At 47.2% G+C, this 22,031-nt stretch overlaps 1 protein-coding gene across 1 annotated transcript; it reads right to left on the bottom strand.

Annotated features, from left to right (window-relative positions):
- Nucleotides 1-971: 971 nt before the first annotated feature.
- Nucleotides 972-18,968, bottom strand: Ddx27 (DEAD-box helicase 27). The gene is made up of 21 exons (XM_021637868.2): nucleotides 18,811-18,968; nucleotides 16,936-17,082; nucleotides 15,547-15,606; nucleotides 15,156-15,315; nucleotides 14,629-14,675; nucleotides 14,435-14,521; nucleotides 13,013-13,118; nucleotides 10,966-11,139; nucleotides 9,415-9,565; nucleotides 7,960-8,059; nucleotides 7,722-7,863; nucleotides 7,288-7,441; nucleotides 6,172-6,253; nucleotides 5,903-6,080; nucleotides 4,058-4,164; nucleotides 3,848-3,950; nucleotides 2,163-2,257; nucleotides 1,964-2,087; nucleotides 1,697-1,784; nucleotides 1,228-1,299; nucleotides 972-1,119 (listed from the first exon to the last, which is right to left on the bottom strand). Exons 1-21 carry the CDS (start codon nucleotides 18,901-18,903, stop codon nucleotides 1,101-1,103), a joined length of 2,289 nt encoding a protein of 762 aa, XP_021493543.1. The 5' UTR covers nucleotides 18,904-18,968; the 3' UTR covers nucleotides 972-1,100.
- Between the last annotated feature and the right edge of the window lie 3,063 nt (nucleotides 18,969-22,031).

The raw sequence follows: 22,031 nt of genomic DNA on the forward strand, positions 1-22,031 counted from the left end.
CTTGGGTGACCAGAGAATTGTGGATAGGGCATTGCATATGGTGAGGCATGTGTCATTTTTTTTTTGGGGGGGTCCTAATGAATTTTCTACTTTGTCGTTAACATCAAAAACACAATCATGAACACCTATAGTTTTCATACAGCTATTTGTTGGTCTCACACAATTTTTTTTGAGCTTTAGAGCAGACTTTCTTCCATTATCTTGGATTCAGAAGGAATATAGAAATACTCTCAGCCTGGCCTGAATTAAAATCCGAGAAATGGGAATGGAGAGTGGAAATTTTTCAAAGAACTTAAGTGGTCCATTTAAAGAGTTAGGCCAGTCACATTCCCATCTCGAGTCCTTTGGAAGTACAGTCCCAGGCACTGTAGCCATCAAAGTTCACCACGTAGAGGACACAATGCTTAGTCTTATCTTCTGGGACAGAGTCCTCACAGGGCAGAAAACATCCAGGTAGTCACTGATACATCAATATATAGTCACCCCTCAGAACTCCCAAGTATCAAGCCTCCTTCCTTCCAAATCCCAGGAAAACAGGTGCTGTGGTAAGGGAGTACTGAGGTGGGGTAAAGTCCTGTGCAGCCTACATTCTACCATACTTTAAGTCCCTCGAGCCTCAGCCTTCTAAACAGAAGCCTATCTTGGTAGTATTGCTGAACAGACTTTATTTCCAGATTATGTGTAGCTGGATAAGTGACCATTTCCAGACCGAGGTGAGGGAATGTGAACTTACAAAATTGGGTATATTGTAGCAAAGCTGGTCAGGAAGGAAGCCACAGCCTGGCACAGCAGTGTATGCCTGCAATCCCAGTAATCTAGAGTGCCACAAGGTTGAGGCCTAAGTAGCGGGTTCCAAGCTGGCCTGGGATACAGTGACACACTCAAAACTTAAAAAGGAGCCAGGGATGAATGAATGACCTAAGGCATTAACTCACCCAGACAGAAAAACAACAAATACACCAACAGCAGGCTTGTACAACAGGGGTTGTTCTTGTTTTACCAAAAAAAAAAAAAAAAAAAAAAAAAAAGACCAAGACAAGATGACTTCCCACAGGGAAGGGATATAAAACTGTCCCACGAGCTTCTTCACAACACCGGGGCTACTTCTTTCTCTTGTACCTATTAAGAAAATCAACAAATTAAAGCCAGAAAGGAGCAGTGCTGCCTCCCACGACAGGCTGCCTGTCCGCCCACAGGCACCACCTCTCCCTCCACAGTGCACATCACCTGGACTTGGATCTGAAGTTCCCTCTTCTCTGGCGGGACAGACCCAACTGTTTCCTCTCTTCAAAGGAAGGGCTGTAAGAGAGATGAAATGTGATGGGCAGGCCGTGGAGCATGGGAGTGATGTCACCCGACCTCGCCCTTACAGAAAGGGTAGCGTAGGTGGGATGGGTGCAGCCGTGTGAGTCTCAGTGTCTGGGATTCAGGCTCCTGTGAGCATGTACAAAACAATATCCATTTCTGGAAACCAGCTACCAGCTTTAAAGTCTGGGTAGAGGCCCTTCCTGAGAAGCCCTGTTGAGATCTCTAGAGCAGGGACGCTTACAGAAGGACACACTTAACAACTCTCCTGCTCTTATACATGAGGCTGCGTCACAGCACTCTGAAGCTCTAGGTAAGCATGGGGAGAGGGCAAGGACACACATGCCTCAGCTGGCAGCACACCGAGGGCAGAGCAGCATTTAAAACCCACCCAGCTCGATACTGTTTCAGGGCCTTCTTGCTCGTGTTGGTGAGTTCTTCATCAAACACAGACTTCTTCTGCTGCTTTTTCTTCTTGGCTGCACACACACACACATACCAAAAAAAAAAAAAGGGTCAGAGGCTGCTAAGTCACCTGATGCTCTGGGAGAGGATTCCAAAGTCAGTGGAAGGCCAAGTACACTGGTGCACCCCACTTCCTCTAAAGCTTGACCACTGCCATGCTACCTACTCCTCCCATGGTGCGGGCATCCCTTACCAGGGCCTGCTGTAGGCTCTTCCTCGGGCATTGCCCGTGCTCGCTTGGTTCTGCGATTCCTCTTGGCCAGCCGCTCTGCAAACATCTGTGCCTTGAGGATTTCAAACTGGGACCTTTCCTCTGCCTGGGAGCAGAGTGAGGAATGAGCGCACACTGACCAGTGCTCCATAGGACCCAACTCCTGAGGGAGGCCACTCACCGTCATCTCTCCCTTTTTCTTTGCATCCTTCATAAACTTCTTTCTTTTCTTCTTCCCTCTTAAGGCCAAGTCAAACTCCTGCAGGGCCTTAGCAACTGCAGTGAGAACAGAGCGTGGAGTTTCAGGGCTGTTTCATTATGTCTTTAAAGTGTAAGATGAAAAATAACTGCGGGAAGTGATGGTTCACTTAGTAAAGGGCCTGTCAGATAAGAATGAGGGTCAAGGGCTTCCGAGTAGTTGCTCGTGTTCAAGAGAATAACACCCAGCCATGCTCACGTCAGACTTAATTAAATGCAGCAGCTATGAAAAGCAGGAAGGCAACCTGCTGGAAAGAGGCTCAGCACAGAGCAGGAGTAGAAGGGGACAGCTTGAGGTGGGGAGTGTGATCAATGAAGGCTAACAGACAATGAAACTATGACAGAATAAATATACACATTTTTAAAAGAGTGGGGATCTGAATATCATATCCAGATCCAACTTTTTTGTTGTTGTTGTTGTTGCTTGGTTTTTGAGAAAGGAATTCTCTGTGTAGACTTGGCTGTCCTGGACTCGCTTTGTAGACCAGGCTGGCCTCAACCTCAGCGATCCACTTGCCTTATTTTTTTTTTTCTAACTTGTTTTTTTAAACTGGCTTTTTGACATAGGGGCTGTGTAGCTCTGGCTTGCTTGGAGCTCACAGAGATCCACCTACCTCTGCCACCAGAGTGCTGAGGTTAAATGTAAACCCAAGTACTACAACCCATTAAAAAAACAACAACAACAAAAAAAAAAAAAAAAGAAGAAGAAGAAGAAGAAAGAGTGGGTGTATGGTAATCTGTTTATAATCCCAGGACTGGGGTGGCAGGACAGGCTTGATCCCTAGGGTTCACTGGCCAGCCAGAGTAGGCCATTTGCTGAGCTCTGTACCAGAACTTGGGAGGCAGAGGCAGGTGGATCTTTGAGAGTTTGAGACCGGCCTGGTCTACAGAATGAGTTCCAGGACAGCTAGGGGTAGAGAAACTCTTGAAAAACCAAACCAAACAAACAAGTAAATGAACCAAGGTGGATGACAGGACACCTGAGAAAGGCAGCTGAGGCTGTCTCCCTCCACATACACTCCTCTGTTGATCATCTGAAGCGCACCAACCCCAGCTGCCTCAGCACCCAGAAGGTGCTCACTGTCTCAACTCCCTCTAAGAAGGACAAAGACAGTTTTCACCTAGTACTCAAGACCTTCCACCACCAAACCACAGCCCACTTCAACAGAAGTCTAACACACTCACCCTTCCTGCCTGTCCCATCAAATTTCTAAAATTGCTGGCATAGCCTATATGAGAGATAATTTTGAAATTGCATTAGAATTAGTGGCATACCTTTTCACCTTCAGAAGTTGCTCCTACAGAGCAAATATGCCTGCTTAACTAAGGGGCACATGTTCAAAGTTTCTCATGACATTCTTATTCCTTCTGCCAAATGGCAAAAATTGGAAAATCTATCCCTGAACAGGGAAAAATTACATCTACTCCTATGATAACGATAAAGATAAATGCTGCCATTTTAATTTCTTAAAGCTGTGAAATTCAAAGTCAGTCTGAATTTCAAAGTCAAAGTTCTGAAAATTCAAAGTCAGGTCCTTAGGTTTGTAGCAAACACTTTACCCACTAAACCTCGACGTTCAGCCTGATCCTCGAGCCTTCAGGACTTACTCTTTTCCTTCTTCCTCTCTTCCTTGGTCTGGAACCAGCTCCTCTCAGGCTCCTGGTCTGCTTTCTCCTTCCCCTTCTCTAAGAGCCGCTTTGCTGTGTCGATCTGTGGAGATGGCACAGGACAGCCGTGGCTGAGCTGCAGCACTCACTGCCAGGTGAGCCCCACCGCTGTCACTGAACAGCACAATGGGAGATGATCATGCAGCTCACCTGGGATTCCGACTGCTGCATCTCCTTTTCCTCCGCCTCCAGCTGCAGCACTGCATATACATCTTTCTCCATCTTCTCAATTTTGTCCCGGAATTTAAGGATAACATCTTACAGGAAACAAAGAATAAAACCGAGGGTGACTTCTATGCAGCTAGTGAAAACAATCCGGACACCTACTTACTGACACAAAACAGTACACTTCCTTCCTGAATACCTCCCCAGTAAGAGCAAAGCCCCATGAGGCTGGCCTATTGCCCTCGCTACTCAGGAGGCAGAGAGCTGTTTGGCCAGGAGTCTGGGCCAGCAAGAGCAAAACAGAGCCAGGAGTCATCTCAAAAGCAAACAAAAGACTCTGGAGATGCCAAACTAGAATGACCCCACATAAAGCCAAGCACAAAAGCACACATCTGTGATCCCAGCTACTCCTACAGCCACATAGGAGGTAAAAACAGGATCACCAGCTTCCCTAAACGAGCTCCTCTCCTCCTGTCACTCAGTCATACTGACTATTAACTTACTGACTTTCACAGCAGAACACCAGCTGTTCTGTTCTCTGCTCAGTCCCAGACTAGTAGGACTGAAGCACTGAAACTGGGCACACAGAAATTATTCCGTTACTAACAACAGGAGGTGAAATAGGGAAAAAGAGGGCTGAAAGAACAATAGCTGTTTTCCTAAGACCGAGGCTCAGTTCCCAGCACCCACACATGGCTAACAATCATCTGTAACTACAGTTAGTCACTACAGTTCAGATGATCTAATGCTTCTTCTAGCCTCCAAGAACATCACACAAACATGTTGCATGGACATTCATACAGGCAGAACACTCACATACATAAAATAAAAATAAGTAGAATCTCGAAACAAAACGAAACAAGCAGGGCACAGTGACATATGCCTGTAATCCTGGCACCCAGGAAGACAGAGGTAGATGGATCTCTGGGAGTTCAAGGACAGACTGGACTACAAAATCCAGGACACAGAGAAACGTCTCGAAAAAACAAAACAAATTAAAATAAAAAAAGAAAGTAAAAAAAAAAAAAAACAAAAAAAGAAAAACATCTACAAATGGAAGAAGCACTGCAGGAAGAGCTCTTTGTTTCGTCACTAATTCCAAAGAGTGGATTCCACTTGGCAACATTAAAACAGGTAAGCCAAAGACAGGCATAATGGCTTACCACTTTAATCCTAGCACCCAGGAGGCAGAAGCAGGTGGACCTCTGAGTTTGAAGCCAATCTGGTTTACATAGCAAAACAAGAACCCATCTCAGAAAAAAAAGGAAAAAAAGGGAGAAAGAGAGGAAGGGAAGAAGAGAGGGAGGAAGGGAGAGAGGAAACAAGGAAGCAAGCAAGCAAGCAAATTTAGTAAATGGACAAGTCTATCTTGAGCCACAGATCTAGTTCAAGGGCAGCCAGGACCCCATCTCAAAATAAAGTCTGGGGATAAAATTCAGTGGTAGAGTACTTGTCTAACATGACAAGGCCTTGGGTTTCATCTCTACTATTGGGTTAAAAAAAAAAAAAAAAAGGGAGAAGGATGAAGGGTGGGTGCCCATAAGAACAGAACAAAAGGAATAAAAGACCAAGAATGAGTACTAGCCTCACTTTCTTGCCCACCAACAGGAAGGAGTAGCTGAGGAGAAAGGAGACGAACTCCTAAGGGAGTTCTGATGAGCTGGACCCTGCCTTTACCATTCTCTCATCACTCCTTGGCACATAGCTGGACGCCCAGGGTCGGGAGGAAGGCCTGTCCAGGGGACTCAGAAGGTGACAGAACCCACACTGCCTGGCTGCGGGACCCTTGGCACCATCCTCTCCCTGAGCCCACCACCCTGTGCTGCTCACCCTGGGGAAGAATCCGTGCCTTCACTGGAGCCTTGGCAGACTTCACAATCTCCTTCAACATCTTCCGCTCCTCTTCTCCCACCAGAGAGACAGAGCGCCCAGCCCTGCCCGCACGTGCAGTTCGCCCCACCCGGTGCACATAGTGCTTGACAGTGTTGGGCATGGTGAAGTTGATCACCTGAAGAGCAGACCAACAACCAGTGAGGTGCAGCGGGCAGGCCCAGGGAGGCAAAGGGACAACCACCACTTGCAAGCAACAGAAGACTCACTGTTTTCACTCCTTCAATGTCAAGGCCGCGGGCTGCCACATCTGTGGCCACCAGAATGTCAATCTGTTCGTCCTTAAAGCGCCTCGAAAGAGCCAAAGAGAGGTTTCATAAGCTACCTCTCGCCAATACCATGAAATGGCTCAGCAGGTATAGGTGTTTGCTACCAAGCCTGAGGACCTGAGTTCAATTCCTCGAAGAAAACTGATTCCTCCAAGTTGTCCTCTGACCTTGACTTTGGCACCATAGCACATATCCAAGCACACACAAAAATAAAAATTAACATAATAATTATAATATAATATAATCCTCTTGAGAGTGCAAGCGGCTGAGCGTGGTTCGTCATGGTACTTATACATTTTAATTTATGGGGGTAGATGAAACAAGGAAAAGAAACCAGGAGTGTAACACCAGAACTTGTGTGAGCCCTCTGCCGGAGTCACACCCCCAGGCTGTTGGGCAAAATGTTAAATGCCAGCCTCCATACACTTAGCCTTAACCTGAGCATACCAAGCCAGGTGTACACTGTCTCAGGCAGCAACTGCCATCACACTCAAGTTTGGAAACAGTCCAGCTAGACTACAGCAAAGAGCAGAGGTCAGAGCCTCAGTGGAACGTCCTTTCTTTACACACAGCTCTCAGCCTGGAATTAAGGGGCACTAGGACTGCCCCTCTTTTGCAGCTCTCCTCTGCTCCGTAACAATTAAATGACAGATCTACAGAGACCACGCAGCACAGTGGCTGCAGAGATGACTGCTGGCCCAGTGAGTCTCAATCAACTGACCTGTGACTGGGAAAGCCACACACAGACCACATCTGTTTCCTGCTGCGGATCCACAGGAGAGCAATGAGGACAACCCGCTCAAAGGTCAGGCGAGTTCTAACTACAGGCAACCTTACAGCACTCAGATTAAAAAATGTTTTCTGAGACGTCAGTGACGCCCACTTCAGTTTCCTAAGCTGTGGGACTATAGGTACGGTGGCAGACACTGGTGTTTAAGGTGGGACACTGTACTATTTGTGCCCCCTGCCACTGCTCAAGCAAACTCCCAGGGTTCTATTCTCTCTGTATCAGGAAGTTCCCCAGCGCTGCCCAGGAGGGTGGCCCCTGAGTTTTACCGGAGGGCCTCCAGCCGCTGTGTCTGTGACAAGTTGCCGTGCAGCTCCCCCACCTGCAGCCCCAGCAGCCCCAGCAGGATGTGCATGCGGTGCGCCTGCTTCTTGGTCTGGGTGAACAGCATCACGTGGTCGGTGAAAGTTCTCATCAGTAGAGCTGCAGGGAGAAGAGTGAGCTAGCACTGGGTAGACAGGCCCTGGGTCCTGCCTGTGGGGCTCACATGCCAAGGCAAAGACAGACTCCCACGTGTAGTCAACATCGTGGAGTGAGGAAAGTGGAAGGCAGAACAGCTGGCCCTCCCAAAGAGGTGACTTGAACTAGGTAGCAAGCATTGCCACTGTTTGAGCTAGGGGAGAATGATGAATGCATCCAGAGGACAAAAACCAAGAGCTGCGTGCAGATGCCCACCCTGCTCAGTCCAGCCCTGGGTCTTCACCTGCCACGATGGCTTCCCGGTCCCCTTCCCTGTTAGGCCGGATCCGTATGAACTCTTGCCGCAGGAAGGGAGCTACGTCTGTGTTGCTGTTCACAAATATCCGCACAGGGTTCTTTAAGGAAACCGAAGCCAGATCTTTCACCTGCCAAGTACAGGGTCAGGAATGCTCAGCTCTATGTGGTGGAGAAGAAACGGGGCTTGCCCAGCTGGGATGCTCTGCATGTCTCTACACACCCACCTCATCTGTCATGGTGGCTGAGAAGAGCATGGTCTGGCGGTGGTGGGAACACATTCGGATAATCTCCTTCATCTGCTCCTCAAAATACTCATCCAGCATCCTAGAGGAAGGAGGCAGACAAGCTGAGGAAGAGCTCTTCATCAAGAGTCAGGGCACCACAGGCCAAGGCTGTACCAAGACTCATGTTTACCCTGTGACTGCTGTTAGGTCACCAAGTTACCTCTGAGCCACAAGGACTCTTGCCCTTCTATTCTGCAAGGCCTTTGAGATCACAACAGCTTATCCCCAAATGCCACGCATATACTTCCAATAGACAGCAACCTGCTCCTACATTACCACAATGTCACACCACCTGCAGGCACTGGAGCGTCTGGACATGACCTAATTTCTCCACTGTTCCATGCTTCTGCGCTTTACCTGGTGGTCATGCTTCTTTAGTCTCTATCTAGAATATACTCAGCCTTGCTCTCTCTGCATTTGCCTAGTCGTGTCGTGGTGACTGGGCTGATAAACCATCCTAGGCACAAGGCTGATTGGTAAGGGCTTGCAGAAGCCTGACACAGGTTAAGGAGATAGTGCTGTGCTGAGAAACAGGCGCATGGTGGGTGCCTGTTTTTCAGTGCTGAAACACACAGCACTGAAAAACTGAAGGACCAGGCTGCTGTTAGCTGGGCTGAGGAGAGAGGCACATGTGAGGCACTGCTCGGTTCTTCCATGCTCCACTGTGAGGGCAAACCATCTTCCCAAGTAACTATCCAATGGGGACATGAATGAACAAGAGAGGGCAATATGAAGGGGGCACAAAGTGTGGAGCAGGAAGTTTGGAGGGGGCAGGAAGTGTGAAGAGGGTGGGAAGTGTAAATGGGGGGGGCAGGAAGTATGGAGGGGCAGTCCTGGACATGGCCTGTGGAAGCTATACTGCCTTGCCTGCATTTCTCCCTCTAGTATCCAGCACGAGATAGTCACCTTTCTTATCTCCAGGTACAGACAAGAAAAAGATTTGTTCTAAGGATCTCAATAACATTTTCAAATCTCAGGAAGTGGTAGAGCTCACATTATCTGAGCTTTTGTTGGAGACACAGTCTCCCACTGTACCCAGGCTGGTCTGAAACTTGCTATGTACTGTGAGCTAGACTTAAACTCTTAGCGTTCTTCCTCTTAGCCGCCTGGCCTTCCACATGCTGGGATTACGGGCGTGCAGCACTATTCCTGAATGACCTCTCCTACCTCTGAAGCAGCCCACTCCAGAGAGAAGGAAGAGTAAGAAGGGGAGGGAGAGAGGAAGGGAGAAAGAAGAGGTGGAAAGGGGGAGGGGGAGTGCATAAGCACAGGGAAATGTGACCTAAGCCTGGACAGAGACCCAGTGTCAACAGTAGATGTTTACACACTAGTGGCAAGCCTTAGAGAGGACATAGGGGGTGTGCACAATGCCCAGGCCCTGCGCCTCAGGCACACCTGTCAGCCTCATCCAGGATGAGCACCTCAATGCTGCTCAGGTGGAAAGAAGGGCAATTGTGAAGGTGGTCGATGAGCCGGCCAGGTGTAGCAATGAGGATATCCGGTGCTGCCCGCAGAGCGGCTTCCTGAGACTTCACATCCAGGCCACCTGCAGACAGGAGACCCCAAGAAGAAGGCCTGGTCAGTCAGCCATCAGTGGTGCCGCCTACCTGGGGCTCAGGCCAAATGTAGAGCATACACAGGGAATGAGAGCCCGAGGTCTTGACAATATGATTTCTCAATGAACGAGACAGATGCATTCGTTACAACCAGCTGAGGACAGACATCAAAACAGCACTTCAGAATTGAACGGAGACCCTTGCAAGGTCCGAGAGAAGCAGCTGTATAAACTGATGATGTCCCGTACATGGGAACCAAGATCATCCCTGATTTTCATCTACACACAGAGGGTAAAAGACAGACTGGTTGATAATGTAACTTCAAAACATATTACTAACAAGTAGAAAATCTATCCTAAATTGATTACACACACACAAAAAAAAAAAAAAGTCTGATTTTTGAGCCTCATCTTTTTTTCTTTCCTTTTTTTTTTTTAAGAGAAAGTGTTTCTCTGTCTAGTAAGACCTGGCTGTCCTGGACTTCTTGCTTTGTAGACCAGGCTGACCTCAAAGTTGCAGAGATCTGCCTGCCTCCCAAGTGCTGGAATTAAAGGCGTGTGCTGTGCTGGAGAGATGTGGTTCAACAATTAAGAGCACTGTCTGTTCTTCCAGAGGTTCTGAGTTCCTGAGTTCAATTCCCAGCAACTACATGGTGGCTCACAACCATCTATACTAAGATCTGATGCCCTCTTCTGAAGTACATGCAAATACAGCACTCATATACATAAAACAAATAAATCTTAGCACTGGACAGGTGGATCACTGTGAGTTCAAGGCCAGCCTGGTGTACAAAGATAGTCCAGGACAGCCATGGCTACACAGAGACCCTGTCTCCTGTGTAGCCCAAAAACAAAAAACAAAACAAACCAAACAAAAAAAAAAGGTGTATACCACCACAGTCATCTTTATTGCCTTGAGACAAGTCTCACTAGGTAGCCCAAGCTGCCAATGGGCCCCACCTCTCCCTCCAAGTGCTAGGATTACAAAAGTTTTTATGGAAAGTAATCCTATTTTTGTGTGTTACTAGGAAAGAACTCAGAGACTGGCAGAGGAGACAACACAAACTCTCTACCATAGAACCACATCCCTAAGCCTAATTTTTTTGTTAAGATTAAGTCTTCTTTGGGTCTTCTTCTAGACAGTCCTGACTAGTCTAGAACTCACTATATAGACAGATAGAGCACTCTCAAAAATAAACAAACAAAACAAAAAATAGTTCATTCTTAATAAAATCTCTTCCCCTGCCTCCAGTGTCCACTATGAAAATGTCAACTTTAAGGTGGATCCAATCAACACAAAGGTCTTTCCTGACATCTGGGGACTGGGTGAAGCACCCCCCACCCTCTACCTTTTACACCACATCTCCCAAAGGCTAGTGGCCCTCACTCACCCACAGCCAGGCAGGTAGTGATGCTGCAGAACTGTGCCAGCTGCTTGGTGACGGAGTGTACCTGGATGCCCAGCTCTCTGGTGGGAACTAGCACCAGCACTCGAGTGACTGCAGCCTGGCGGGGCTTGTAGATCAGACGCTCCAAGACAGGTAATGCAAAGGCTGCAGTCTTGCCTAGAGGAAGGACAGCAGCAGAGCAGAGAGCAGGTTCAACACTTTCTATGTTTTGGTTCCCTCTGAGCCAGAAAACCACATCTCTGCTGATGGGAACAAACAACTTATGCATGGCAGTGTTTCCCTGCTGTCACATGATGCCAATGTAAACTTGAAAGAAAAGCATGAAGGTAACAACTGGGCTGGAGAGCCTGTTCAGCAGTTACAGGCAGGCTGCTCTCACGAGGACCCAGCTACTGTCCTAGCCCCATCCCAACACCAGTGGATACCAGAAACAAAAATCAACATTCTCAGAGACTCATTTATTGTTTTAAAGATTTGTTATTATGTGTATGTCTGTGAATGTACACATGTGTGTCCACAGAGACCAAATAAGGACATTGGATTGCCTGGAGCTGGAGTTAGAAACAGCTGTCAACAGCCATGTGGGGACTGGGAACCAAACCTGGGCCCCCTAGAAGAGCAGCCAGTACTCTTAACCACTAAGCTACCTCTCTAGCCCCAATACTTTTTAAAAAAAAAACAAAAAGATGTATTTATTTACTATATATACAGTGTTCTGCCTGCATGTGTGCCTGCACAACAGAAGAGGGCACCAGTTCTCATTGTAGATCATTACAAGCCACCATGTGGTTGCTGGGAATTGAACTCAGGCCTCCTGAAAGAACAGCCAGTGCTCTTAACCTCTGAGCCATCTCTCCAGGCCCCTACTTATTCATTTTTATATTTTGTATGTATATGAACATTTTGCCTATTATGTATGTATGTCTGGTGTCCATAGAGGCCAATAGAGACTGGGTGTCTGATCCCCTGAAATTGCAGTTATAGATAGTCATTAAACTGCCAAATAGGTGCTGGGAACCAAACTTTGGTCCTCTGCAGAAGTAGCCAGTGCTCTTTACTTCTGAGGCACCTTTCCAGGCCCAAAGTTCAATGTTCTATAGCATGCTGTTATGAAGATTAACTGGCATCCCCATAGCTTTTTTTTTCCCCCATAGCTTTAAAAGCTATTAAAGTCACCAACTGAGGGGCTGGGGAGGTGGCTCAATGGTTAAAAGTGACTGCTGCTCTTCTAGGGTATGAATGTAGCCCCCAGCACCCATGCCAGGCCTGTGACACCAGCTCCAGGACACCTGGCATCTTCTTCTGGACTGTGGGCACACATGCACTCACACATACACATATCCACATAAGACATACACATACACACATAATTAAAAATAAAATCTTTAACAATGACAAAAATCACCAATTGAATACAGATTTCTACAGACTTTTTTTTTTCTTTTTTTTTTGTTAACTTTTTTCAAGATAGTCTTTCTCTACAGCCCCCAAGCTGAGCAGATATTTATAATCTTTCTCTCTCGGTTCTGGGATTAGAGGAATATAGCACCACATTTAGCTTTATAAACTCCTTCTAAAGTTCAAAAAGCCAAGTGGAGAGGCTGAAGAGACAGCTCGGTGGTTTAGAGAACTTGCTGCTCTTGCAGAGGACCTGGGTTGGGTTCTCAGCACCCACATGACGGTTCAACTCCTGTTACAGTTATACAATGCCCTATACTATGCTTTCACACATATAATACTTGTACATACATGCAAGCAAAATACTCATAATCTTTATTTTATGTTGAGTTTTCTGAGACAGGGATTTTCTGCGTAGTACTGGCTGTCCTGGAACTTTCTATCTGTTTATCAGGCTGGTCTGGAACTCAAGAGATCCACCTACTTCTGCCTCCTGAATGCTGGGATTAAAGGTGTGTGCCACTGCCGTCTGACTCACGTAAGATCTTTAAAAAGCCAAGTGTATTGTGCAAACTAGGGCAACCGAGAGCCCTAGTGTGTTCTGGCCTCCTCGTCCCACCCATCCTTTCACCTGTCCCAGTGGCTGCACAGGCGCAGATGTCTTTCCCCAGGAGACCCACAGGGATGCACGCCTTCTGGATCGGGGTGGGCTGCTTGAAGCCCATGGCTGTAATGGCCTGAAGAGAAAAGTGACAGTCAGACTGGGCAGGTGGGCAGAGAGTGCAACACAGCAAGCAACAAGGTAACTACAGCAAGCCCCCCAGGGTACACAACTTCCTCTGAGTACCTTCCAGAACCTAAGGCACCAGCTGCGCTCTGGCCAGCAGGAGACAAAACGTAAGAAGAAAAGTCTAGCTCTGGGAACCAGCAGAAAGAAACAAACCAAAAGAAAAACACCCATTCTAGAGAGATAAATGCAGCCATGAAGGAGCTGGAGACAACGGGGGAGGATGTGCCAGTCACAACAGGGATGTCAGGGAATGACTCACTGAACCCTGGTGGGATGAGAGAGCATTCCAGTAGCCTTCCAGAGAAGAATCTTTCAAGCAGAGGGAAGAGAAAGTGCAAAGGAAAATAGACTACAACTGTCCTCAAAAGGGACCAGAAGGGAAAGAGTCTGTAAGTAAACATAAAGACTCTGGGAGCCATGAGAACTGGTGGGACTTATGGCCCAAGAGGGTTCTCTGGAAGCTGAACAGACAACAGCATTGAGGAGGTCAAAGAGGAATGTAAAGAGCTTAGAAGGAGCTTACAGCAAGAATCAGCTCTTGGGGCTAGAGAGATAGCTTAGCGGTTAAGAGCACTGGCTGTTCTTCCAGAGGACCCAGTAACTGGCTGTTCAATTCCCAGTAACCATACGGCAGCTCACAACTGTCTGTAACTCTAGTACCAGAGAATCTGATGCCAATAAACATAATATAAAATAAATAAATCATTTGGGCCAGGCAAGGTGGTACATGCCTATGACCCCAGCACTAAGGGAGGCAAAGGCAGTTGGATATCTGTGAGTTCAGGCCAGCCTGGTCTACAAAGCCAGTCCAGGACAGCCAAGGCTATATAGGGAATCCCTATCTGGAAAAAAAATAAAATTAAAAAGAAAAAAAAGAATCAACTATTTGCCAGCTGGTTGTAGTGATGCACACCTGTATCCCAGCCCTTGGGAGATAAGGGCAGGAGGAGCAGGAGTTCAAGGTCTACCTCGGCTATCCAGCAAGTTCAGAGCAAGCCTGGACTATGTGAGTCCCTGTCTAAATCGAACAGGCTGAAGGGATGGCTTAGCCTGTACTTCCTGCTCTTGCAGAAGATCTGACTTTGGTTCTCAGCAGATACGGCAGCTCACAATCACTATGGCCCTGGAGAATCCAATGCCCTCTTCTGGCTTCCACAGGCACCAGTACACATATAAGAACACATTTCACATGAGCACATGCGTGCACTCACACGCACAAGAAGTAAATAACGAAAGAATAACCCCTGTTGCCAAAGCAAGTACCTTCAGGAGGGGCCGGGACAGATTCATGTCCTGGAAGGAGAGGCTTTTGTCATAGTCAGATGCATCTTCAAAGAATCCTCCTGCTTCCTGCACCAGATCAGACCAAAGAAGAGAACTCAGCAAAGCAACCTGAGCCTGCATGTACTCTCAGGCTTCAAAGACGAGCTGTCCAACAGCCTCACACCCATGCTCACCTGGCCCTTCTTCTTCTTCTTCTTCTTCTCCTTCACTTTGAGTGTGTCTATGGAGAAAACACAGCCATAAGCATAGTCCTTATCCAGCACCTGCCTCTGTGTCACATGTCCTCCATGCTGTCCATCAGCATCCAGGGAGGCTGCTCTCCCAGCCTTCTTTCACAGATAAGGACAACTGCACACAAGACACTAGCCTGACAAGCACAGTGGAGACAGTACGTTCTCAACAGAACACAACAGTGTGACATTTTACCAAAATACTCATTGAAGCCTCCCCTCCCCCCCCGGCATAGGTGAACACAATGTAATTGAGTCTCGCCAAGCAGCTGAGCTGTAGAGGAGCCAACACTGTATGAATCTGAAGATGAAGAAAGCCGGCCCCAAGGTGCAGTGACAACACAGCAGACCCCTACACTGTGGGGAGACAGCAGAGGCCAGCACAGAAGTTGGCACAATCTCCTACAGAGCCAAGGTGCACGCGCCCATCCATTCCCTGCCCCATTTGGAATGTTCAGCACCCAGCCTACCTGCTTTGGTGAGGATCTCCTCATCCTCCGAGGAGTAGTCAGTCTCAGAGTCTTCGTCCCTGGAGCCTGCCTCATTCCCTCCCAGATCCTCCTGCCCCTTCAGGTCACAGCCTGCACTGCTTTCTTTCTCCTCCTCCTTCCCAGACTTGGCTTCCTTATCCTGAGGAAAAATATAATCAAGCAAGGCTGACAACACACACTAACAAATTCAGAACCTAAGAGAAGCCATACTGAGCTCCACAGCCACAACAGACTGTGTGGCCATGAGTAAGGAGTAACGACCACACAGACTGGAGCGCCTGGTCCTGCCACCCACCACTCTCAGACAGCGAGGCCGTAAGACACAGCCCAGGGTGTACCTATAACCACCCCCGCTGTGTTTCATTCTCACCTCTGCTTTCCTTTTCTTCCGTACTTTCTCAATCTTCTCATCTAGGGTAGTGGCTGCCCTCTGCAGGTAAAATCAAGACAGGAAAGAACACCAAACCGGTATGTCTCAGGGTCAGGACTCAAATGTTAGTATAGAAAAGCCTTGGCTGGGCTAGGCATGGTGGCTCACACCTGTAATCTAGCATTTTGGAGGTTGAAGCAAGACACCATGAAGTCAAAGCCTACATAAGTGTGTTCCAGGCCAAACTGGACTGTAGAGTGCCACACCCCACATAAGGCTTATCTAAAGGTGGAAATTTTAATCAATCTGAAAACTATTAATAACCAAAAGAGGATTTGATCTAAACACATTAAATGCACATTAGTGCATTAAATTAAAAAGATAGTAGTTTTTAAAAAATAAAAATAAAACTAGATTACTAAGAATCAATACAAACACTTTTTTTAAAGATTCTATTGCAGAGTATGGAGAGATGGCTCCACAGTTAAGATCATCCTGCTGCTCAAATCATAGGGCCTTTTCCAGCAACCATATTGGGAGGCCCACAGACATCTTTAACTCCAGCTCCAAAAGATCCAGCTCATTGTCCAGGCCTCTGTGGACACCTGTACACACCTGACAGATACATACACACACACACACACACACACACACAAATAAAATACATCTTGGTGCTAGTGCTAGAGATGGCTCATCATTTCAGAACACTGGCTGCTCTTCTGGAGGACTTGGGTTCCATTCTAGCACCTACAGGTCAGCTCACAAACATCCTTGACTCCAGTTCTGGGGGATCTAATACCCTCTTCTAGATGCTATAGGCACTGCACGCATGTAGTACACTTACATACATACTTCACCTGTGTTGTGCTAGGACCATAGGCATGTGCCACCATGCCCAGGTGTGGGCATTTAAGAAAGAAAGAAAGAAAAAATTTACTTATTTATTGAAGCAGGTGTGAGGGACAAGAGCCACAGAGAGCACGTGGAGGTCAGAGGACACAAGCGGGACTCAGTTCTCTCCTTCGACCATGTGGGTTCCAGGGATTAAACACAGTTCATCGGGTAACAATGCCCTCACCAGCTCACTAACTGGAATAAGATACCTCTGACACTTCTAAATGTCATCTATAGACAAATTACTGTTTCTGACTACAGTCTACAATCAGACCACTTTATAGTGCTTTCTACTGTTGGCAATTCATGAGGATTGTGGGATCCTTGTACCCTCCTCTTTCTACCCCATCAAGCCGACAACAAACTATAAGCGTTTCAAAAGCTGCTGAACATAAGATGAAGGTAAAAGGTCATGAGACAAGGGTTTAGCCTAACACCCACTTCCGGCATAGCCCAAGCAGCCTATCATCTGAATGGCATCCCTGTCAGTCTCACCTTCTTCTTGAGCTGACTCATGACATCGGCCATGGCCCAGCTGCCATCATACATGCCCTCCTTCTCAGTGAAAACAAAGTCAGGGTTGAAATCAGCACTGCGGTTCTTCTGCAAGGCTTTCTGCTTGCGGCCCAGCACAATAGGTCCCTGCAGAGAGGAAAGTCAGAGTGATGGGCTGAGATGGGAAGAACAGCAGAATAGGAAGAGGGAAGGGAAGGGGTCTGACAGGAGAAAACCAGAGCCGGCAGCATGGATCAGTGGGGAGAGCCTGCCTATCGAGTATTAGGCCCTGAGTTCAAATCAACACACAGAATACAAAAGAAACATAAAAGGCAAATATGGACAATAAGGAAGTGACCAGGTTACAACTGTCCTGGGAGGTTTTTCAATACATGTGTTAGTGTGTAGTCAGTAGTCTATAAAGGACAAAAGTGAGTAAGTCCACAGAAAATCTGATCAAACACCTAACAAGCGTAATTCCAAAATGTCTGTCCAGCATATTATTCTTTTTAACTTATTTTTATTTTACATACATTGGTGCCTTCACTACGTGTATGTCTCCGTGAGAGTGTCAGGTCCCCCAGAACAGGAGTTACAGACAATTGTGAGCTGCCATGTGGGTGCTGGGAACCTAACCCTGGCTCTCTTAAAGAGCAGCCAGTGCCTCTAACCAAGGGAGGCATCACTGCACTTCCACTTTACAGGAGAGGTAATGCTTTGGCTAAGCATCTCTTAGATCACCACCTGGTACGCGTCAGGAGGGAAACAGTGAAGCCCAACCCAGACACTTAGGTTCATAGTCCCGAGGCTGAATCCTATTTAAAAGGCCTCATTCCAGTGACAATATCAGGAAACTACTGTCCTGTACAGTGGTACCACAAAGGGACTGAAGGTGGAAGCTGAGGCAGCGGTGGGGGAAACACAATAAAGAGGCAGAGCAGACTGAGGTATCAAGACCACTGCTGCAACCCTTTAAAACAGCTTGTCATGTTGTGGTGACCCCAACTATAAAATTATTTTTGTTTCTACTGTAATGTAACTAATTTCTGCTAACATTATGGATTGCAATGTAAACATCTAGCCTTTAGATCCAGCACTCAGGAGGTAGAGGAAGGCGGATCTCTGAGTTTGAGGCCAGCCTGGTCTACAGAGTGAGTCCCAGGACAGTCAGGAATACACAGAGAAACCCTGTCTCTGGGGAAAAAAAAAAGAAATGAATGGAACCGGATGTCAGTGTCATAATGGCAAGGAGGGCTGTGGAAGTCAAACAGTGGAAAAGACAACAGAGCCTAACCCACTCCGAAGCCACAGGTAAGCAGCTGCAGGGTTGGAATCGCATCATGAGACCGCATCACGAGTCTGAGGGCTGCAGGTGTCCAGGTGTAACTCAGCAGGGGGAGGAACAAAAAAGTGTGTGGATGGACAGAGGGCAGAAGCCTTGGACAAGCACTGGCCTGCAGAACACAAAGCGAGCTCACAGCTCCATCCTGAGATGCAAAGACAATTTAGCTTTAGCAAAATCGGACTGCAGAAGAAATTGGACTGCAGAGGACGCATGCCATCCGAAGGGCCGTGTCAGGAAGGCAGATGAAAGTGTGAGACAAGCAGCTGGTTTTTGTTTTTTTTTTTTCTTGCCCGACTCGCCCGACGGCCATTTGCTCAAGGCTACATCCCCACCGCCCAACACGTCCGCCTGGGTTTGATGGCTAGATGGGAGCATGTGTCCTCGACTGGGCAGGAAGCAAGACTGCCTTCGCCTGCCGAGTTCGACTTCGCACGGCCTGCGTGGGGACACCTCTCACGCTGAGGCCGTCTAGGGCCCGCAGCTCGTTCCCGGCCGCTCCCGCCCCCGGGTCCTTCTCCGGTCGCTCCCACCTCCTCCTCCTCGTCTGCGGAGTCCGACTCGGGCTCAACCGGGACCTCGTCATTTTCACCGATTGTACCGATGAAACCTAGCTCGGCCAGCATGCTGTGGAAGCAGCCACTTCCGGAAGTGAGCGCGGCGTGCCGATACGACCCGCCCTTTCCGTGACCGCCTTATCGTCACGCGCAGGTGATATGCGTCACTTCCGCTCTGGGGATCCCAACTTCGCCAGCGTGGTTCCGAGTGATGAAATCAAATAGGTGGGGCTTTGTTTAAATTGGAAAACTAAGGTGTAAGTTTTCGCGAAGAAACGGAAGTCTGACAGAGTGTGCAAGAGTGAGGGAAAAATTATAACTGTGTACGTTTGGGAACAAAACTACAACAAAAAATGGTAGCAAGCCTGGCGGTGGTGGCGCAGGTCTTTAATCCCAACATTTCGGAGGCAGGCAGATCTCTTGAGTTCCAGGCCAGCCTGGTCTACCTAGCGAATTCCAGGACAGCCAGAGCTGCACAGAGAAACCCTGTGTAGGTTTTGTTCGACAAACAAATGGTAGCAAGAGCGGCCAATATACCTACAATGGTAAGGCATTTGCCACACTATCCTGGGGACCAGAGTTCTTATAGGTATCGATACCCAATATCTAGAAAGTGAAAGAAGAAGAAGGAATCCACAGGTGTCCAATGATCTACGCATAGTCCAAGTGAACACACACCTCTTTACACGCACAATAATAATAACGAGGCTGGAGACCTGGAAAGCTGGCTCGGGTTAATGGCTCACGTCTGTCTGTAACTCCACATCTGACACCTTCTCCTGGCCCTCTGTAGCTACTGAGTGTACCTAGTGCTCAGATATATATGCAGGCAAAATGCCCGTACACATAAAAAATATAAATAACAAATAGACTGTGTTTCACAATTTAAAAATAATTTCGGCAGAAAACACATTGACAAGCAATTGTCTTGGAGTGGTCGAATTGTAAGTAATTTGTTTTGGGGGGGGCTTGTTTTTGTTTTTCTTCACTACAGTAAATACACTGGGTTTTGTTTTTTGTTTTGTTTTTTTTGGTTTGTTTTGTTTCGTTTTGTTGTTTGTTTTGTTTTTGAGACAGGGTTTTTCTGTGTAACCACTGGGATTAAAGGCATGCACCACCACTGCCTATTACATTGGTTTTTTTTCTGTGTACTTGTCATTGTTGTTTTCAGTCATGTTTTTTTGTTTTGTTTTGTTTTGTTTTATATTGTTTTGGTTTGGTTTTATTGAGACAAGATTTCTCTGTGTCTTTGGCTTTGGCTGTCCTGCAACTCACTCTATAGACCAGGCTGGCCTTGAACTCAGAGATCCACCTGCCTCTGCCTTTTCAGTGACTAATCAGTCACAACCTTTAAAATAAAATAAAATAAGGCCAGGCAGTGCTTGTGCATGCTTTAATCTGCCTCCTTTAATCCCAGCACTGGGGGAAGCAAAGGCAGGTGGCAGATCTCTGTGAATTACAGGCCAGCCTGGTCTACAGAATGAGTTCTGGTACAGTCAAGGCTACATAGAGAAACCCTGTCTTGAAACACACACACACAAAATAAATAAATAAAACTACTTTCTGGTTTTGTTTTTGTCATTTTTGAGGCAGTGTCACACTTGTGATTTGTCACTTGCTACATAGACTGGGCTGCCCTAGAACTCACAGATCCTCCTGCCTCTGCCTCCAAATGGATTAATAGCCCATATACCACCAAGCATGTCCAGGCCCCATTTTTTGGTTTGTTTGTCTGTTTATTTTGAAACAGGATCTCACTATGTAACTTTGGCTATCCTAGCCAGGCTGTTCAAGAACTTACAAAAATTCACCTCTGCCTCTCAGGTACTGGAATTAAAAGTGTGCACCACCAAGCCCTGTTATCTTTGGTTCATTCTTTATAGAACAGAAATATCTTGTAGTGGGGGAGTGATGGTGGTGGTTTTGGTTTTGGGGGGGGTTGTTTTTGTTTTTTGACACACGGTTTCTCTGTGTAGCCCTGCCTGTCCTGGAACTTGATCTGTAGACCAGGCTGGCCTTGAATTCACAGAGATCTGCCTGCCTCTGCCTCCGAAATGCTGGGATTAAAGGTATGCATCTCCACCGTCCGGCCAGAAGTATCTTTGTAAGAATCTGAATCAGTGCCTGGTATGTTAGCACAACCCTTTGATCCCAGTAGTCAGGAGGCAGAGACAGTCTGATCTCTGAGTTCAAGGCCAGCCTGGTCTATAAAGTAAGTCCAGGACATCCAAGTCTACACAGAGAAACTCTGTCTCAAAAAACCAAAAAATTAAAATTAAAAAAATAAAAAGCAACCCTGAATCAGGGATTAGCACCTGTAATCCAAGCTCAGAGACAGGAGTTTCCACAGGTGTGCTGGCTGGCCACTCTTGCCAAAACAGCAAGCTCCTGATTTAGTGAGAAACAGTCTCAAAATATAATGTGGAGAAAGAAACCTGACATGGAGTTCTGTCCTCCACATATACACACATGAGCATACACAAACACACACACACCTAGTTGAAGCCTAGTTGGATTCAGTTTGTAGAGTGCTTGCCTAACATGAAGGCCTAGGTTCAATTCCCCACCTCACTGGATCTATTAGTAATCCCAACATTTGGGAGGTCAGGCAACAAGGCAAGAGGATAGGGAGTTCAAGACCAGCCTGGGCTATATGAGACCATATCTAAACAGAAAACTTGGGCTGAGGGGACAGTTCAGTAGATAAAGTTCTTATCCCTCAAGAGTGAGAAACAGAAGCCATGGAGAAGTTGGTCAGGCACAGAGACCACTTGTAATGTCAATACTTAGGAGACGGAGACGGAGACATGGGATCGTAGGATCAAGCTGGTTGGGTAGCCTGAATCGACAAAATCTAGGTTCAGTGTGAGTTCTGCTTCAATAGGTGGAAAGCCATCCAGGATGACTCCCAGTGTCCTTCACACACATATAACCTGTGGTAGTTTGAACAGCCTCGTTCATAGATTTGAGGGCGTCACCAGGGAGTGGCACTATTTGTAAAAATTAGGCGGTGTGTTTTTGTGGGGGGAATTATGTCACTGAGGGTGAGCTTTGAGGTTTCAAGGACCCAAGCAAGGGTTTCTCTTTTTCTGTTGCCAACAGATCTGGATGTAGGACTCTAAGCTCCTTCTCCAGGACCATGTCTATCCGCATGCTGCTCTCCACCATGATGACAATGAACAAACCTTTGAAACTGT

This window comes from Meriones unguiculatus, chromosome 4, assembly GCF_030254825.1.
Source record: "Meriones unguiculatus strain TT.TT164.6M chromosome 4, Bangor_MerUng_6.1, whole genome shotgun sequence".
Lineage (NCBI taxonomy): Eukaryota > Metazoa > Chordata > Mammalia > Rodentia > Muridae > Meriones > Meriones unguiculatus.